Source organism: Coregonus lavaretus, assembly GCF_964263955.1.
Source record: "Coregonus lavaretus genome assembly, chromosome: 40".
NCBI classification, from domain to species: domain Eukaryota; kingdom Metazoa; phylum Chordata; class Actinopteri; order Salmoniformes; family Salmonidae; genus Coregonus; species Coregonus lavaretus.
Genome location: NC_140027.1, coordinates 337,391 through 358,065, shown reverse-complemented (window position 1 = coordinate 358,065; position 20,675 = coordinate 337,391). Strand labels below are relative to the sequence as shown.

At 43.5% G+C, this 20,675-nt stretch overlaps 2 protein-coding genes and 1 long non-coding RNA gene across 3 annotated transcripts in view; 1 reads left to right on the top strand and 2 right to left on the bottom strand.

Annotated features, from left to right (window-relative positions):
* Window positions 1-20,675, bottom strand: part of LOC311113253 (potassium voltage-gated channel subfamily KQT member 5-like) — a 182,042-nt gene that overhangs the window by 112,481 nt on the left and 48,886 nt on the right. The gene's annotated exons all lie outside the window — the stretch shown is intronic.
* On the bottom strand, window positions 20-10,908 carry LOC311113251 (NACHT, LRR and PYD domains-containing protein 12-like). The gene is made up of 10 exons (XM_084156458.1): window positions 10,820-10,908; window positions 9,805-10,003; window positions 7,892-9,601; window positions 5,848-6,195; window positions 5,534-5,701; window positions 5,266-5,436; window positions 4,816-4,989; window positions 4,359-4,532; window positions 4,071-4,244; window positions 20-3,794 (listed from the first exon to the last, which is right to left on the bottom strand). Exons 2-10 carry the CDS (start codon window positions 9,843-9,845, stop codon window positions 3,782-3,784), a joined length of 2,973 nt encoding a protein of 990 aa, XP_084012584.1. The 5' UTR covers window positions 9,846-10,003; window positions 10,820-10,908; the 3' UTR covers window positions 20-3,781.
* LOC311113256 lies at window positions 15,459-16,447 on the top strand. Its single transcript, XR_014610999.1, has 2 exons — window positions 15,459-15,671; window positions 15,832-16,447. It is a non-coding gene; the product is annotated as an uncharacterized lncRNA (long non-coding RNA).

The window sequence follows — 20,675 nt, the reverse complement described above, 5'->3', positions numbered from 1 at the left end:
CAAAGAAATGATCAGTCTATAATTTTAATGGTAGGTTTATTTGAACATTGAGAGATTAACAACAAAATCCAGAAAAACGCATGTCAAAAATGTTATAAATTGATTTGCATTTTAATGAGGGAAATAAGTATTTGACCCCCTCTCAATCAGAAAGATTTCTGGCTCCCAGGTGTATTTTATACAGGTAACGAGCTGAGATTACGAGCACACTCTTAAAGGGAGTGCTCATAATCTCAGTTTGTTACCTGTATAAAAGACACCTGTCCACAGAAGCAATCAATCAGATTCCAAACTCTCCACCATAGCAAGACCAAAGAGCTCTCCAAGGATGTCAGGGACAAGATTGTAGACCTACACAAGGCTGGAATGGGCTACAAGACCATCGCCAAGCAGCTTGGTGAGAAGGTGACAACAGTTGGTGCGATTATTCGCAAATGGAAGAAACACAAAATAACTGTCAATCCCCCTCGGCCTGGGGCTCCATGCAAGATCTCACCTCGTGACGTTGCAATGATCATGAGAACGGTGAGGAATCAGCCCAGAACTACACGGGAGGATCTTGTCAATGATCTCAAGGCAGCTGGGACCATAGTCACCAAGAAAACAATTGGTAACACACTACGCCGTGAAGGACTGAAATCCTGCAGCACCCGCAAGGTCCCCCTGCTCAAGAAAGCATACAGTGGGGAGAACAAGTATTTGATACACTGCCGATTTTGCACATTGTATGATTTTTAAGTAATTAATTTGCATTTTATTGCATGACATAAGTATTTAATCACCTACCAACCAGTAAGAATTCCGGCTCTCACAGACCTGTTAAGTTTTTCTTTAAGAAGCCCTCCTGTTCTCCATTCATTACCTGTATTAACTGCACCTGTCTGAACTCGTTACCTGTATAAAAGACACCTGTCCACACACTCAATCAAACAGACTCCAACCTCTCCACAATGGCCAAGACCAGAGAGCTGTGTAAGGACATCAGGGATAAAATTGTAGACCTGCACAAGGCTGGGATGGGCTACAGGACAATAGGCAAGCAGCTTGGTGAGAAGGCAACAACTGTTGGCGCAATTATTAGAAAATGGAAGAAGTTCAATATGATGGTCAATCACCCTCGGTCTGGGGCTCCATGCAAGATCTCACCTCGTGGGGCATCAATGATCATGAGGAAGGTGAGGGATCAGCCCAGAACTACACGGCAGGACCTGGTCAATGACCTGAAGAGAACTGGGACCACAGTCTCAAAGAAAACCATTAGTAACACACTACGCCGTCATGGATTAAAATCCTGCAGCGCACGCAAGCTCCCCCTGCTCAAGCCAGCGCATGTCCAGGCCCGTCTGAAGTTTGCCAATGACCATCTGGATGATCCAGAGGAGGAATGGGAGAAGGTCATGTGGTCTGATGAGACAAAAATAGAGCTTTTTGGTCTAAACTCCACTCGCCGTGTTTGGAGGAAGAAGAAGGATGAGTACAACCCCAAGAACACCATCCCAACCGTGAAGCATGGAGGTGGAAACATTCTTTGGGAATGCTTTTCTGCAAAGGGGACAGGACGACTGCACTGTATTGAGGGGAGGATGGATGGGGCCATCTCCTTCCCTCAGTAAGAGCATTGAAGATGGGTCGTGGCTGGGTCTTCCAGCATGACAAGACCCGAAACACACAGCCAGGGCAACTAAGGAGTGGCTCCGTAAGAAGCATCTCAAGGTCCTGGAGTGGCCTAGCCAGTCTCCAGACCTGAACCCAATAGAACATCTTTGGTGGGAGCTGAAAGTCCGTATTGCCAAGCGACAGCCCCGAAACCTGAAGGATCTGGAGAAGGTCTGTATGGAGGAGTGGGCCAAAATCCCTGCTGCAGTGTGTGCAAACCTGGTCAAGACCTACAGGAAACGTATGATCTCTGTAATTGCAAACAAAGGTTTCTGTACCAAATATTAAGTTCTGCTTTTCTGATGTATCAAATACTTATGTCATGCAATAAAATGCAAATTAATTTCTTAAAAATCATACAATATGATTTTCTGGATTTTTGTTTTAGATTCCGTATCTCACAGTTGAAGTGTACCTATGATAAAAATTACAGACCTCTACATGCTTTGTAAGTAGGAAAACCTGCAAAATCGGCAGTGTATCAAATACTTGTTCTCCCCACTGTATATACAGGGCCGTCGGAAGTTTGCCAATGAACATCTGAATGATTCAGAGGAGAACTGGGTGAAAGTGAGACCAAAATCGAGCTCTTTGGCATCAACTCAACTCGCCGTGTTTGGAGGAGGAGGAATGCTGCCTATGACCCCAAGAACACCATCCCCACCGTCAAACATGGAGGTGGAAACATTATGCTTTGGGGGTGTTTTTCTGCTAAGGCGACAGGACAACTTCACCACATCAAAGGGACGATGGACGGGGCCATGTACCATCAAATCTTGGGTGAGAACCTCCTTCCCTCAGCCAGGGCATTGAAAATGGGTCATGGATGGGTATTCCAGCATGACAATGACCCAAAACACACGGCCAAGGCAACAAAAGAGTGGCTCAAGAAGAAGCACATTAAGGTCCTGGAGTGGCCTAGCCAGTCTCCAGACCTTAATCCCATAGAAAATCTGTGGAGGGAGCTGAAGGTTCGAGTTGCCAAACGTCAGGCTCGAAACCTTAATGACTTGGAGAAAATCTGCAAAGAGGAGTGGGACAAAATCCCTCCTGAGATGTGTGCAAACCTGGTAGCCAACTACAAGAAACATCTGACCTCTGTGATTGCCAACAAGGGTTTTGCCACCAAGTACTAAGTCATGTTTTGCAGAGGGGTCAAATACTTATTTCCCTTATTAAAATGCAAATCAATTTATAACATCTGACATGCATTCTTCTGGATTTTGTTGTTGTTATTCTGTCTCTCACTGTTCAAATAAATCTACCATTAAATTTATAGACTGATCATGTCTTTGTCAGTGGGCAAACGTACAAAATCAGCAGGGGATCAAATACTTTTTTCCCCTCACTGTAGCTAGGTATATTTGGGTAAAATGTACATTGAACCCAACAATAGTAAATCAACCCAGAGTTGTACTACTGTATACATTCTCTGATACATTTGGTCATCTTGATGAAAACGCACTTTCAAAAGAAATAAAAGAAATAAAAAACAATGAAAAACAAAAGACTAAACCAAGGTAATGTGCCAGTGTTAAAAAGAAAAACACTGCATCATCCTTCTCCCTCAGAGAAGGCGTGACTGAAATGGATTCGTAACCTCACTCCACCAAACTGCTAGCTTTTCATACCGTAGTTGGCTAAGACAATGTTCTCAAGAGGCCGGTCACGTGTGTTTGAGGAGCAGAGGTGCCTGTTACAAAGGCTATACATTCTGGTGTACATATTGACGTGCAAAACATATTCTAAAGCTTCTGCAAAGGCTAAATGGGTTGATACTGTAGCAAGACCAGAGGAACAGAGTTAGTAACACTGTGTGTGTCATTTCAGCCTCAATATCTGTTTCTAGGTTAATAATCATTGGCCTTCTGTTCAAGTGTGAGCAGCCAGGATACAGCTCACTGCATGACACTAAGGCACTTTAAAAGGGTTCAAAAGTCAGTGAATCAGTCAATTTGGTCCAAAGCAGGTCAAGTGCCTACTGTTCACCTGAAAGTACTGTGTGTCGAGACTTGTGAGCCAATCTTTTTGTATCTTCACTCCAGAGTGTTCCTCATTAAGTAACTTCACTCCAGATTTGGGAAAAGGTTGAGCCGAGAACCACCTCCAGCGAGCAAAGCCACTCTCAATCATTTATTCTGGAAAGAAGAATAACTTTAACAAATGGACTAATAACAAATAAAACCTGTAGGCCAAGCTCATTACATCGCACTAATGTAGGCCTACAAATTATGAATACGTAGACAAAAACCTATTGGTAACATTTCTCAAAGAAGCTAAAGCAAGAGGGCAGCATCTCTAGAGTATATCTAGAGAATATCTTTCAAGTTCAAGAAAGAAAAAAACATTTTACACTGTTTGTATGATAACATTAACAGGTAACTTTTCTGAGCTTCGATGGCACCAGTACTTACTCTAAAGTCTGTAGTTTGTAGCGTGGGTCGTCCCTGATGGCAGAGAGAATTCTCAGTCCATCTTCTCCCGTGTCATTTCCCATCAGGCCTAGCTCTGTGATGCTGGAGTGGCTGGACTTCAGGGCTAAGGCTAGGGAGGAGCAGCCCTCTACTGTGATCCCACAGCATCTCAGACTGGGGGGGAGAGACAGAGGATATTCACTTCACCTCATTCAACAAGGCATTATAAATGCATTTTTTGTGAATATCCTTATAATACAGTATGAACACTGTCAACATGTTTCTTACAACAGTCTCTCCAGTTTACAGGTTGTTGAGGTCAGTCCCATGCAGAGTGTTTTTACACCGCTGTCTCCCAGTTCGTTTCCAGAGAGATCCAGCTCTTTCAGGTTGGTGAGCTTGGAGCTGAGAGCTTCGACCAGCTCCGGACAGCATAGCTCTGTCAGCTTACAGTCACTCACTCTAGGTTTGTGTGTGTGTGTGTGGGGGGGGGGACAATTTAACATTTGAACAATGAGCAAATTTTCTACAAATACACACAAAATTACAGTCCAAAATCAAAGATTGTTAAATGTTTAGACATCCAAAGTAGTCTCATTTGATTTGAGTGTACTGTCCCTTTAAATCCTCAGTAGTTTTGTTCACTGATGTGCCATTTCAATTATAAAATATATCTATCAACTAAACTAATCAATGGTGAACAGTTAGGCCTTCTACAATTGTACAGTCTAATCACTGTACTCACCGTAGGGTCTCCAGTGAAAAGCATATCGTTTTGAGGAACAGGAAGAACGCGGCAACATCTGAGTCACCCAGGTGGTTCCTGCTGATATCCAGCTGTTTGAGGAAGGTGGGGCTAAAACTGAACCCTCCAGCCACCCAACGACAGCCTCCAGACGAGAAGCCACAGCGCGCCAGACTGAAGAGACGGAAGAAGGGCAGCACTCTTCAATGTCAATTAATTTATTAATGAGTCAATTATTTTATTCTTCAATATGCATGTGTTCCAAAGAGTTTGGAAAATGTTAAGATAGCAAAAATACCAAATTTCATATACAAATTCGCTAAGTTTGAATCTGTTGTGCTATTCAGCTCATATGGCCGGCAAAGCAAACTGGCGGCCAGCGCCAAAATTGTCTAAATTGATTTAATCTGGTGTACATGGGCACAACTCTCCGTGAGCTAGCTATCTTACTTGAGTTTCTCCAGTTGACAGCCGGGCAGTCCGAAGGCGTTGCAGAGCATCTTGACCCCCTCGTCCTTCAGGTTGTTGTTGCTCAGGTTGAGCTCCCTCAGACTGGGGATGTTCACCAGACATCCAGACATGTTCTCACAGCATTTCTTAGTGAGCTGACAACAGTACAACCTGGTTGAAAGGAGATGGTACATTTATTACAGTGAATATTCGACTTCTGATTCAGTGTGTGGTCGCAATACACATTCAGTCCGTTATTGGTACTCACTCTAATTTGTATATCTGGGTCAACTTCAGTAAATCCATGAGCAGCTCCACCCCCCCGTCTCCCAGGTTGTTCATGCTGATGTCCAGCTCTCTCAGGTGTCTGGGGTTGTCTACCAGCAACACTGCCAGAGCTTGGCACAGCACCAGGCCCAGCTTGCAGTTTGAAAGCCTAATAAATATTAAAATAAAATTAGAAGACAACAACTGTATTTCCTTACCGAAGGATATTACAAGTGGGGGTAAAGCAAGCCTACACATAATCAGAACAACAGGTTCTGTGGACATTTATTTAATACTAATTTATTCAATACTCACTTCAGGATCTGCAGTTCGCACTTAACAACCTTTAGTCCGTCAACGAGAAGAAACATCCCCGATTCTCCCGGTTCGTTGCCGCTCAGATCCAGCTCTCGCAGGTGCGAGGGGTTGGATTTGAGAGCTTTGGCCAAAGCGGCAAAGCCATCCTGTTTCACCCTGCAGCCGGACAGGTTCAGTCTCTCCAGTCGGCAGTGTGGCTTGGCCAGGCCGGTCGCCAGTAGCTGCACTCCTGTGTCCTTCAGCGTGTTGAAACTCAGGTCCAGAGCTTTCAGATTGGACACCTTTGAGGTGAGTGCCGAGGCCAGACATTCACAGGATTTCTCAGTCAGGTTGTGATATGACAGCCTGGTGGGGAGGGTTTATGGAATCAAAAAGAACATTAGAAGTCATACTATTAGCCACTTGAACCACCAAAACTGTAAGACGAGCCCAACAAACTTGAATTACATCATTTTGATGACAATTATCTTGTGCGTTACGGACATTTCATATCGATATACAGTGCCCTCCACTAATATTGGCACCCTTGGTAAATATGAGAAAAACGGGCTAAAATAAATGTGAAATAAATGAAATATTTTTCTCCGAAACACGTGCCACAATTATTGGCACCCCTAGAAATTCTTATGAGTAAAATCTAACTGAAGTATATTCCCATTCATATTTTACGTTAAGTTCACCTGAGTGATTATGAACACTTAAGTGGTAAGCCATTACTTCCTGTTTCACTGGGGTATAAATATGAGGTGACGCACAGGTCAAGTTCCCATAGTCATCCATCACTATGGGAAAGACCCGAGAACACAGTAATGATGTGCAACAAAAGGTTGTTGAGCTGCACAAATCAGGAAATGGCTATAAGAAAATAACTCAACAGTTGAAAATGCCAATTCCTCTATCAGGGCAATAATTAAGAAGTTTAAAGCAACTGGAGATGTTAACAATTGGCCTGGAAGAGGACGTGTGTCTATATTGCCCACACGCACAGTGAGGAGAAGGTTAGAGTGGCCATAACATATCCAAGGATCACAACTGGAGAATTGTAGACGTTAGTTGGGTCTTGGGGTCAGAAAGTATCCAAAACTACGATCAGACGCCACACCTATATAACCACAAGTTGTTCGGGAGGGTTGCCATAAAAAAGCCTTTGCTGTCATCAAACAGCAAACTCAAGCGCCTACAGTTTGCCAAACGTAAATGGATCATTCAATGGGACCGGGTTCTATGGTCAGATGAGACCAAAATAGAGCTTTTTGGAAACAAACACCAGTGGGTTTGGCGTAGACAGAAAGATGGCCATGCTGAAAAGTCTCTCATCGCCACTGTGAAGTATGGTGGTGGATATTTGATGTTGTGAGGCTGTTTTTCTTCCAAAGGCCCTGGACAACTTGTTAGGATTCATGGTATCATGGACTCCATCATGTACAGCAGATATTAAATCAAAACCTGACTGCCTCTGCTAGGAAGCTTAAACTGGGCCATGGTTGGATCTTCCAGCAGGACAATGATCCAAAGCACACCTCAAAATCAACACAAAAATGGTTCACTGACCACAGAATCAAGGTTTTGCCATGGCCATCCCAGTCCCCTGACCTAAACCCAATAGAAAACATGTGGGATGAGCTGAAGAGGAGAGTCCACAAGCTTGGACCTCGGAATCTGAAGGATCTGGAGAGATTCTGTATGGAGGAATGGTCTCAGATCCCTTGCCATGTGTTCTCCAACCTTATCACGCATTATAGGAGAAGACTCAGAGCTGTTATCTTGGCAAAGGGAGGTTGCACATAGTATTGAATAAAGGGGTGCCAATAATTGTGGCTCACATATGAGAGAAATTTGTTTTATGATAAGAATGTATTTTTTCTTTCAATTATTTTACTTTAATTAAAAGGTTAGATTTTTGTAAATATTTTGAATGAAAGACCAAGAGGATAAAGAGAAAAAAATTGCACAGCCCGTTTTGCTCATATTGAATAAGGGTGCCAATATTAGTGGAGGGCACTGTACAATAGCTGGTATTATTAAATGACCATGTACTTACATGGCTCTCTGGGAAGCTTTGATCACTGGCAGCATCCTCAGAAGTTCCTTGTCTCCTCTGTTCTCTACTTCCAACCCAAACATGTCTGTCGACCCAGACTTCGATGCCACTAACAGAGAGGCCAGGTCGGACCAATGTGCAGGTGGATATTTGGCATCTGGGGGGATTCCAGTCTTGAGAAAGCACACACAATCGTTGTCTAGAGAGTAGTCTTCCAGTTCCCTCAGGCAGTTCAGCAAGTTGAGGGTCCTCGGCGAAGAGGGATTCTCCATGACCTTCTTCTTGATGTACACTAACATTTCCGGAAGGGCAGTAGACGGGCTGAAACCAGCCACTGAGAACATCTGGTTAAAGTTCTGCGCAATGCCGAGGACGAAGCGAAGGAAGAGGTCCATATGTCCGGTCTTGCTCCGCAAAGTCAGGTCCACCGCGCTCTTGAGGTGGTTGGCATCTCTGAAAAACCAGAGACTTCTCTCGATCTGGGTTTTCCGGTCGTCAGCACGGTTTTCGTCTTGGCCGTCAACAGATTGAAGAAACCGCATTGCGGCGAAGAACTCCTGGATGGTAGTATGCCCAAAGTAGTACATCTTCTTTTGCTGCAGCCCAATATCCTCCCTGAAGATGGGTATGTTCACTTTTGCGTACATGGCTGCCACTTGGACATCAATGTTGCACTCTCGTAGGTCTTCCTCGTAGAAAACTGTGTTGCCTTTCACCAATTGCTTAAAGGCTAGTTCCCCCAATTCATCAACCATCTTTACATTGCGGCGCCTCAATTGTAACAGGACGAGTAGCTCGTTGAATAATGGAGTTAGTGCGACAGGGTCGCATGTTTTGTCGGGTACATATGGCTGTTTCTCGAGTATGGACGCTGAGATCGAACAGATAAAAGGTATCTGGCACAAGTCGTAGAGGCCCTTCGAGTTCTTCAAGTAGGTGATAACAGCTTTGGCCTGGTCCTTGTCATTGATTGCTCTCCTGAAGAACTCCTCTTTCTGTGAGTCGGTGAAGCCTTCGATTTCTGACACTCTGTCAATGTATTGAAGAGGGATGCGACTGACTGCCGCAGGTCTGGATGTAATCCATATGTGAGCGGCGGAGGGAAGAAGATTACCAATAATGAGATTTGTCAGCAGTGCCGGCACGGAGGAAGCCTCTGTGACATCGGTCACCATCAGGCAGTTATTGAAGTCGAGAGGACGACGGAATTCATCCAGACCGTCAAGGAAGAACCCAACTCTGCAGTTCTCCAAGTTGGAAATTCCAGGTTCTTTCAATTCTGGGAAAAACTCGTAAAGAAGTTCAATCAGACTCAGTCTCTCCTTCAGCAAATTCAGCTCCCGGAAAGGAAGGGGAAATATGAGTTGGACTTCCTGGTTTCCTTTTCCCTCTGCCCAGTTAAGAATGATCTTACGCACCTGGCTAGTTTTGCCAATACCAGAGACGCCCTTTGTCAGAGCTGTTCTGATAGGCTCATCGACTTCTGAGTTTAGGGATGAGCATGTTGCTTGGTGTCTTCTCCTGTAGTCTGGCTGAGTTAAAATATACTCATGTTGGTTCACCTTGCTACTTTCACCAGCTTGATAGTGGAGATCGCAATGTATATAAAATGGATGCTCAGTTTCCCCCCCTGGCGGACATTGGTACTTTTTCTTCAGGATGGCTTTTAACTTATTGCGGAGTTCCCCCACATGGGAGGCAGAGACTTTTCTGTCAAATTGGCAAAACATTTTTTTCTTATTTTCTATAGTGCAGGTCTCTGTGCAATATGAAATACTAAATGACTAAAATGTAAAATGTAACGCTTCAATGAACATGCCCTACTGTGTATTCCAAATGACACATTCATTTTCCATAGACTCATTTTGATCTGGTCATCTGTTCTTATTGTGTGGTGAATGTGATCATCTTACCTTTGTTCAGTCAATCGTTTTTTTTTCCCAGGGGAAAACATTTCCCTGGATTCAGAGGGGGTGGATCTGTTACTACCAACGTTTGTGTCCCTCCAATTTCTCCAGAGACAGAATCTGTGTAGAATGCTGTAAGGCAGGCTAGCTGGTCCCTCACGTGATGAAGGCTGCAGGGAGGTCCCGCTACCAACCAACCATTGACCTTTAAACACAAATAATATTGTGATTAGCAATATTGGTACTGTGTGCATATAGGTACACTATATCAGTGATGTACTGCCATTACTCCTTAAATTGCACTGCCTCTCATATGGGAAATGATTCATTAACATGTTAAACCACAAATTATTCTTGCTAAGATTTCCACCTCAGCTTCTCATTGGTAGCCTGGGTATCTGTTTGTGTTAACATTACACTCCTTGTACTCCGTGACATATGCCAAACAGTTTGGCATGACAAGTAGTGGCATGATGGCACAAACTGACTGGTACCCAGGCTAGCTCATCATTGGTGCTTTCAAACCTTGATTTTGAAGAGTATTACTTTAAAATAGGCTAACATTACCTTGTGAAATTAAGGCAACAGTCTTTGCTAGCTAGCCATTATCGCTGGCTATCCATTGTTTTAGTCATGTAAACATCAGCTAGGTAGCTAGCCAAGTTAGTAAGTGCCTTGGCTTGTGCGAGCCGGAACGGCTCATAGGCTCCTGCCCTATCTACTGTTTCTGTAGAACGAGGCAGCTTAATTTTTGTTTTTGTCATTTAGCAGACGCTCTTATCCAGAGCGACTTACAGTTAGTGAGTACATACATTTTCATACTGGCCCCCCGTGGGAATCGAACCCACAACCCTGGCGTTGCAAGCGACATGCTCTACCAACTGAGCTACACTCCATAGCTAAAAGCTACAGTAAATGGCTACGATAATGTACAGGCTAGCATTCATAACATTCCACGTTTCTTTGCTGTAAATTACAAAAACAACACCGAACTAATGCAATTCCATAGTTCTATACTTACTTGCTTTTCTCCCTTATTCTATTTAACCAATTCGTCTCGATAAATTCACGTTTTCGAGAAAGCGCTAGGGGTGAGTGATTACGAAGCAGCCTTCGTCGTCGTCTTCTTCTTCTTCTTCTTCTTCTTCTTCTTCTTCTTCTTCTTCTTCTTCTTCTTCTTCTTCTTCTTCTTTTGGCGGTCCGCAAACAATCGTTTAAGAGCATGCCGCCACCTACTGTGTTGGAATGTACGATCAATCATGATCTGCCCAATTCTGTACTACCTTGAAAATAAAATTCAAAACCAAATAAATCCCTAACTTCTACCGTACCCTCCCCCATGCCCCAAAACCCCCTACCCAACCCCATTAAACTTTATCTATATCATGCTGAAACACTCCACCCTTAGGATTGTTCAGCATGTCAACAACCATTTCAACAGTAACATATGTTACCCCAATATCTCTTTAACCTGGCATTTCTGCTTTCCACAACCTGAGTCGTATTGATAACCTTGCCAATAAAAGCCATGAAGTCAACTTTATTCATTATCAAAGTGTCCTTTGACACCGCACATTCATGAGCACAAGATTTCTGAACAGTCCTTCGAAACGATGCCAGGACCAGCAGAAGCACCACCCCCGACAGTAGGTCCACTTATTACAGGTACATCTATGTAAGCTCCATCAGTCCGCACTGTAGTTCTACCAATCTGTTTTACGGCCTATGCATAAGATACATCATGACTGATCCTATATCTCTGAGCTTCTCTAGCCTCTCTCTGCACCTGGCATCCACCAAATGCTGCACTGTGTTCTCCCCCACAATTACAGCACTTAACCTTCACATTGCTTCCACATTCACCGTAATCATGTGCCCCTCCACACTTGGCACATCTTTTCTTTCCTTTACACTGAGCAGCTACATGCCTCATTCTTTGGCATTTAAAACACTGTAGTGCATATGGGACAAATTCTCTAACATTGAAACTAAGGAATCCTTTCTGTACTTTTCCCGGCAATATTTTTTCTAACCTCAGCATCAATGATAAGCTTTCACTTCTTTGACCCTCTTTCCTACTGATCAACCTTTTGGCCTCAATCACTCCGCCTCCCTTCACATTTTCTTTAATATCATATGTGGACATAGATATTGGGACTCCAGTGATAACTCCCCTCAATCTAGCATACGCACCAGGGAGATGGCTTTTAATCTTCTTCCCATTAAGCTTTTCCATTTTCAAAATCGTCTCTTGCTGAGCCTGGCTACCACACAATATTAACAATCTACCATTTCCAATGAACCAAGCTAATTTCACTTCACCTATCTCTTTCTCTATGGCATTAGTTAGTCGGATAGGGTGTAAGTGAGGCCCTGTGGTCTCATCAAACACTATCACCACTTTCCACTCCAACACATCACTACTCTTGCTTCCTACATTGGCCCTCTTTATGCTTTCTTTACTAGATGCTCCACTGTTTTCTATATCATGGTCAAGGACCATTCCGGTCCTTGACCCTCATCCTCCCGCTCCATACCATCAGAACTGACACCCATATTGTTCGCATTCCAGCACAGCTGTTACTTCACCAACTTTTCTCCATTCCCCCGAACTATGGATGAACTCTACACGCTTCTTCTTCTTCTTCTTCAGTGGGGTTTATCGGCGGTTGGCCTCTACACGCTTCACCAATCAAGGAACCTCAAACAACGTACACAACTCGACCTCCCACGGGACAGTGCTGCCCTTCCATCCGCCAAGCAGCCGCATCCTCTCCAGGTTGCATTGCCCAGTTCCGAAGCCAGAGACTCTCCGTCAAAATAAAGACCCGGAACTTCCCCCTCAAGGATTTGATTGGTCAGTGTAGTTTCAGTGCACCTATCTGTTGGAAGGTAACCAGACGTTCTTACCGAAGTTTACCGGAGTTTTTGGTAAAACTATGTAGGCTTATAGGTCGTATGATGGTCATGGAAATAAATATTTGTTGAACAATTAAAATCTATCAATTAAATTAAAAGACTGTAATTCAAATAATTGCAGTCAGTGTACTGATGTTGTGATTGACTCCCGAGTGGCGCAGTGGTCTAAGGCACTGCATCGCAGTGCTACTAGAGATCCTAGTTTGTATCCAGGCTCTGTCGTAACCGGCCGCTACCGGGAGACCCATGGGGCGGCGCACAATTGACCCAGCTTCGTCCAGGGTAGGGGAGGGAATGACCGGCAGGGATGTAGCTCAGTTGGTAGAGCATGTCGTTTGCAACGCCAGGGTTGTGGGTTCGATTCCCACGGGGGGTATGAAAAATAATAATGTATGCACTAACTGTAAGTCGCTCTGGATAAGAGCGTCTGCTAAATGACTGAAATGTAAAAAATGTTGCTAAACTATGTACAGTAGCTGAATATACTATAAGTAAACACTCCTTCTGCAGAAGACAAGTCATCATTTGGTTTAGGCTCTGTTGCATTCTGAAAGTTTAGCCTAGGTATAGATTTCATGAGTTTAGCCTGTGTGGCCTATACCCAGAGGTGGGTACTCCGTTACATTTACTTGAGTAAGTTTTTGAAAAAATTATACTTCTAGGAGTAGTTTTAAATCACTATACTTTTTACTTTTACTTGAGTAGATTTGTGAAGAAGAAACTGTACTCTTACTCCGCTACATTAGGCTACAATGAGGTCGTTACTTTTCTTTTTACCTCTTTGGTATTCTACGCGTCATTGTCTTTATCCCCCCGCATATGCCTTATTTTAATGTTTTATTTTGACAGAGAGAGAGAGACTTCCGCTAAGGCTCTACCACGTGACTGTGTTTCACCAATCAAACGTAGTTGTGCAGTCTCGTCACTTTACCATACTCAATCTCAGTGGCAGGACGGGTTGGCTTTACAGTCATAGCAACACAAAAATGTCAGAATTAGCCGTCGGCAATGCAGACACAGACGAGGAGGAACACCCGCACCCCTGGCCTCATTGAAAGCATGTTTACCTTAGTAAAAGTGCGAAAGAACAGCTACATTATGCGGTGTCTTCTGTGTCTACCAAAACAAACGGACATTTCAGCATTCAAGAACTCAACATCTAACTTGAGGAAACATGTAGCGGTAAGTTTCCTAAATTCGTTTTTTTTTGCTGTGGATAGGCGAATGTTTGTCTTTTAGGTTACATATGTTTTAAACATTTTCTCTCTATATATATATATATATATATATCCACATTTGATGTGATAATAAGTCTCTTTTAATGTCTTGATCTCCCTGTAGCCTCACAGATTTTTTTTTTGTCCACAGAGGATTCACCCCAACAAACTGGCAAAGTACACAGACTTACTAGAGAACCACAGAAAGCGTGAGTCCTCCTCTTCCAGTGATACTCTTGTGAAAAATGCAAAAATCACAGCCTTTGCTGCCCCAGGGCGGGTAACACAAGCAACGCTTGACAAGCTGATGCTAAATTTTGTATGTGAGGCCAACCAACCATTTTCTGTGGTTGAGACGCCATCCTTCAATACTTTGATAGAAACCTTGCAACCTCATACAGTAACGACAAGGAAAACGTTATGCACAAGAATACAAGAAGCTGCAAAACACAAGAAGAGCATAATCATCAAAAAGCTGAGTGCTGTGAACTATGTTGCTAACGTAGCTACTTAGGTGTCACCTGTCACTGGATAGACAACACCTCACTGGAGAGGCACTCCACATTGGCTTGTAGACCTGTCAAAGGCTCGCACACGTTTGATGTCCTTGCTGCTGCATTAGAGGAAATACATTCTGAGTACCACATCAGGGAAAAAGTGACCAGGACGACAACAGACAGTGGCTCAAACTTCCTTTCGATTATATGGTGAGGAGAAAGAGGAGGAAGCCATCAATGTACAAGAGGAGAGTGACTCCACCCTTGATGATGCAACAGAAGATCAGAGTGAGTCAGAGGTGGAGTATCAAGATGTCTGCAATTCTGGATGACAACACAGGCCTTGAGTACCAACTTCCAAGGCACCAAAAGTGTGCATGCCATCTCCTCAATCTTATATCCACAGTTGATGCCACTGCTGCAGGAGGAGCTGCAAACGAAACCTACAAGAGGCTGTCTCGGTCTGCTTTTGCAAAATGTCATGCTCTTTGGAATAAAACCAGTAGGTCAACCATGGCTCATGAAACAGTGTAACGTGAATGCAAGCTGCAGTTTCTCCGACCCAATCTGACACGCTGGAGCCCTCTGTTCCTCGCTGTAGAAAGGATTGTGCGCATTCACCGAGAGCAAGGAGAACAAGCAATTCGCAATGTCTGCACAGCATTAAAGATAAAGATGTAAGTTGACAAAATGTATATTTTGTTTTTAAAGAATAATAAAAGTAAATAAGCCTTGCTGATTGATGGGTGAATCCACTTGTCTCAAGTAACTAAGTTTTCTTTGCATGGTGGTGTGACAATTGTGGATGACTTGAATGAAATATATATATATATATTTTTTGTATTTAACATGTACAATGCATAATAAAGACATTGTACCAGAAATAGCTATAAGTAATTGTTTTATCGTTACATCTTTTATAGGTTCAATCCAGCTGAAAATGGGTTTTTGGTCGAGTATGCTGCTGTGATGAAGCCTGTTGCCATGGCCCTTAATATCCTCCAAGGGGAATCATCTTTGCATATGGGCCTCCTGCTGCCAACACTTTACCAGTTGCGGGACAAGCTGAAGAAGTTGGAGTCAACTTGCAAAATGTGTACACCTCTTGTTCACGCCCTGCAGCAAGGGATCCAGAAACGTTTTGGAGACGTCATGAAAGAGCCTGAGCTGATTGCAGCAGCAATACTCCTACCAAGATTCAGAACATCCTGGACTACAGAGGAGAACATCTTAAATGCTGGTAAATATACTTGTTTATCAATTCAAATGTGAACCAGTAGACATTGACCTATATAACTCTGTATAATGTTACTGTCATTTAGGATTATAGTGTGTCAGTGACAAACCACAGGGTGGCAATATAGTTAGTGTGACTTTTTTTTGCTGACTTTTCTTGTTAGATATTGGAACTGGAAGTAAACATAATGCCCGATCTACAACTACATCACTCTCCTCTAATGACTTTTAGAGAACATGCATTAAGCTTAATTTGTGTTCTGGGATACTAGGCCTGCAATATTGTTTTATTTGGCCATCTATCATGGACTGGTGCTTTTTCAGTTGATGTGTACTGCTGCTCTTTTCCTCTGCTCAGTGAGATGTGCAGTGTGGCCTAATCACAGATCAGAGTATTCATTTCTAGGCACACAGAAAAAGGGCTGTTGCTTGCCATGCAATACAAAGGTACTGAGTAGGCCTAATCAACACCTATTGATTATTTTACGTTGACCGCTTCCTTCTGGTGTGCAGTTTTCTGTTCAGCATGCCTGGTATGAAATGTTTGTGTGTTTCCTTCTGTTGTTCTGTCACTGTGGAGACACACACACAGTTTATGGGAGTTTATGGGCTGCCTCGTTCTAGTTCTGCCTGGTAAAAAAAGTATAAAGGTTTGGAAATGTGTGTTACTTGTGCTTATTTATTTTTTATTTATTATTATTTTATTTTTTAATACTTGAATTTACCTGAATTATTTTAATTTAAGCTATTTTGTAATTCATTAAAGATGATTATTTTGTATTTTTGTCTGTCTGATTGTTGTCTTGTGTTAAAAAATAAATCAGACGTTACTCAACAGTTACTCAGTACTTGAGTAGTTTTTTCACCAAGTACTTTTTTACTCTTACTCAAGTAATTATTTGGATGACTACTTTTTACTTTTACTTGAGTCATTATTCTGAAGTAACAGTACTTTTACTTGAGTACAATTTTTGGCTACTCTACCCACCTCTGCCTATACCAAAGCTGTCACCCAGGACCCAGAGTGATGTGGTGGGGGGGGAAAATGTGTGTGGGGGGGGGGGGGGTTCCTATACACAGACACAGAGAAGCAACTTGATGGACAATGAAACGCACAGGGCTGAGCTTGCTTTATGCAGGCTTGTATCGTATAGTTCTGCCCTATGCAACTGCAGGCCTTATAAACACAGTTTATTACTCACAGTCTGTCAGCTATTGTGTTTATTGATAAATTCAAGTGAATAATTTTGGATTGAAAAAGTATTGGTGTCACAAGAATATAAACCAAATTTGATCCCATTCACATACTGTATTTTAATAAACTAAACCAAAAGATTGAAAAGCGCTGTGGCAAATGCCGCCTCGCCACAGGTTTTCCGGTGACCCTGCCATAGGCCATGCTGCTTGACTACATTTAGAGTTTTAGACCGTTATAATAGCCTAGGTTGTTCTGTTTTTATTGAGGGAAAGAAACACCAGATTTTAAATGGTAACTCCATTTTATTAGTAGATTTTAGCGAAAAGAACGATACAGAAATCACATTCACAGTAACTGAAATATAGAAGCATCTTCTTTTTATAACAGCCTTTCTTATGTTAGTCTGTAGTCTAAGTAGGCTAGCTAGTAGGCTATAGGTGTATCCAAAATACGCACTGTCAATAGGACTAAATGGGCCAAGAGTCAGCTCAATAAAGTGTACAATGAGCAAATGTAAAACAATAATGCACCTGGCACTGTCTTTTCTTCTCGGAGAGCCGTGGTGCGTCATTTGGCACGTCGTGCGCTGCTGCCTTGCCTCTGGCCATCATGTGGTTCTCACGAAGCTCCAATGCCAGCTGCTTGATGAACTCTCTCCTCGGCATTGTCTTACCAGTGCATACGGTGAACAAAACGTGCGCGTTGATAGCAGCCAGGTCAAGCAGGTTGTAGAATACGGCAACAGGCCAGCGTTGGGTAGCTGCTTTCACCGTGCACTGTCTGGCCATCTTATCCACACCAACCTGGAATAGAATAGAGTACTATAAGTTAGAATTATTTAGCTACAACAGAAGAGCACCGTGCATGGCAGGTGTATGGCAAGGTGCGCAATAGCCTAATGTTTTAACATACCTTTGTGTTGTTGTAGTGCGTCAGCGTCTCTGGTTTTCTCTTTGTGTCACCACCAATGGCAACTGTCGGATGCATAGTACTCAGGATACAGACGTTCTCTCTTGGCTTACATCTGTAAAGCGTAAGTGTCGCTTTGTCGTGCTTCAGCACCATTGTGGAGAACAGCTCTGCCTGTGCCTGGTTGCTCACAGAGGGAGGCAGCCCCCGCCTCGCTTCAATAACCCCAACTAAGCTTGTGTTCTTGTCAATCAACTTATTTGCCAATGGCAGTGAGGTTAAGAAATCGTCCGTGTTGACATTTCTCCCCTCACCAAGGTAAGGTTCCACAAGTCGCATCACCACATTTTCAGGCTGCTCACCTTTCCCCAGATATGGAAAGACATTCAGCACATACTTGCTATCGACGTCAGCTGCCAACCGAAACTTCATGCCCCACTTGTCTTGCTTGTAGGGGATGTACTGCGTAAAGCTGCATTTAGCTTTTACGGGGAACCATTGCTCCTCAACGGCAATGTTCACTCCTGGCTTGTAAGAGGCAACACAGTTCTGTACAAACGCGCCCCAAACTTCTGATACCAGGGCGAATTTGTCAGTTTCCAGGTATCGCATGATTTCTCTGAAGCTGTTCCGTGGCATGGTATCTCGGGAAAAAAATCACCCCATATTTTTCGTTCCAGAAGCTCTCCAAAGGCGTGGACATTCCGCCGTACAGTCCTCGGACGTACAGGAGCGCAATGAATGCTTCCAGCTCATCCACAGACATGTCCCACGTTTTGCCTCCTTTCGCCTGGCGCGCCTCAGCTACAGTACAGTCCTTGGTGTGCTGCAATATCTGCATGTCACATAAACAATGGAAGCTGTCGAATGCTCTGTCGATTCTACCTTTGGCATAAGGTGTAGGGCCCGACTCCAATGGGGTGCCATTCTGTGCTAATAATCGACCTGTAGCGTTGTCCACTGGCTGTTTTATCCAAACCGTGCCCTCCTTCCTCTTCTCCTCTCCCTCCATCTGAGTTGGTGACACCTGCACGGTGGGCATCGTTCGGCCTCTCTTGTGCCGAGGCTGAGGCAGATCAGGCTCATAATCAGAATCGCAACCAGCATCAGAATATATTGAAGAATTCCCCCATTCATCATCATAGTCGATCTCAGCATCAAGTTCCTCCGGTCCATCTGACTCCATTTCATCCAAATCTCGTAGCATTGTCAGCGCTTCTTTCACCTCAATTCGCGGTCTTGCCATTGTAGCCTATGAATTACGCAGGAGAGCAGGAGAGAGTGGAGGGGGGAGTGGGGAGTAGGGGTGGCGGTAGGGGAAGGTGATAACGTCTCCAAATGGCTTTTTAAGCAAGTGCCAATGGACTATAGTGGACTATAGTGGGAATGAATGAATCTGCTGGATGACTAAAACGTAAATGTTGAATTTAAATTAGACTTTATCATCACCTCCCACCTCCCACCTACCCCTCCCCACTCTTTCTCCCCGTCCCCCTTTTCACCTGTCATCAGTCCTCTATCCCTCACTCCCCTCAGCCTCAGCTCACAAAATTCAATTGCAAGTAGGCCTAGCATAAGCTAACAAAAGTTTACAAATTCCGTTAAAATAGGCTATCCAAAATACATTTCACAGCAGTACCGTAAATATTTGCATTTGTTAGGCTACAGAGCTGCTGCGTTGTTTCTTATTTTTCAACACGTCAGTGGCCATATTATATTTAGGCTACATTTGGTATGAGATTACATTTCACCTAATTGATAGTGGACAAAAATGATTTTGAAACTCAAATGTGTCCTGAATGGGAATAAGGGCACGTTCAGTTGCAAAACGTTGACGTGATTCATTATTGTACATGTCGAAGAGGCATGTTTGTTCTACATAGCATATTTCTATCTGGACGTTCCAAAACGTTGTGTCCTGCTGACGCCCCTGTTCTTGACTTTTAGCTCTTTTGCGTGTATCTTGTTTTGTCCGGAAACTGGAATAGAGATAATAAGGGAAGGCATTTATTTCAAGTACAGTGGAAAGTCGGGGAGGGGAGAACGACAGGAAGGGGCAGAAGAGAGTAGGCTATATTTTACAAGATTAAGGATGGGACACAGCCAGTTGAATAAGACATTAAATGTGATCGGGATCCCGTGTAGCTCAGTTGTTAGAGCATGGCGCTTGCAACGCCAGGGTTGTGGGTTCGTTTCCCACGGGGGGCCAGTATGAAAATGTACGCACTCACTAACTGTAAGTCGCTCTGGATAAGAGCGTCTGCTAAATGAAGTAAATGTAAATGATAGCGAAGCATCCATCAGGAAAGTGAAATTATTGTCAGGAAACAGAGACCGTGGAACATTATTGCTGCAGTATCAGAGGGAAAGAGAGAGGATCTAGTATGAGGGAGAAGAGGATACAGGAAATTAGTTTAAAGAGTATATTGAGTAGAACGTCATTAGATATAGTATTTTTGTTGTATTTTTTAAGAGAAACGGGGTTGGCAGGTAGGATTTAGTTTCTCCCTGTCTCTGGCCCACACTCCAGTACAATAGGTGGCGGTAATGCACCATAACGTTGGATGCCAACCGCCGATAAACCCCACTGAAGAAGAAGAAAAAGACCGGAAACTGCAACAGAGTTTGGAGCTGCCTCCTCGACCTCTTTTAAAACACGTGTATTTACTGAGACGCAGTGATTGGATAAAGGATTTCCTGTTTGGAAGGCTATCCAGGTGAGGGTGGGGAAGTCTTTAACAGGCAGCTACTTGGTGGATAATGGTACACGCAGGGGAGCGTGATTAGTCCTCTGTTGTTCTCAATCATGATCAATGATGTTTACTCTCAGGTACAGCCAGATATAGGGAGGTCGATATTTGCAGATGATTGTGCCTTATGGAAGAGGGGAAGAAATGTGCC

Bases quoted from the DNA above. Each gene is read 5' to 3' on its own strand.
- LOC311113251 (XM_084156458.1), bottom strand. From the start codon at position 9,845: ATGTTTTCCCCTGGGAAAAAAAAACGATTGACTGAACAAAG. The intron at 5,437-5,533 runs GTGAGTACCAAT...CCTTTCAACCAG, and splicing joins ACCCAGATATACAAATTAGA to GTTGTACTGTTGTCAGCTCA. The intron at 4,245-4,358 runs GTAAGAAACATG...TCTCCCCCCCAG, and splicing joins TGTAAACTGGAGAGACTGTT to TCTGAGATGCTGTGGGATCA.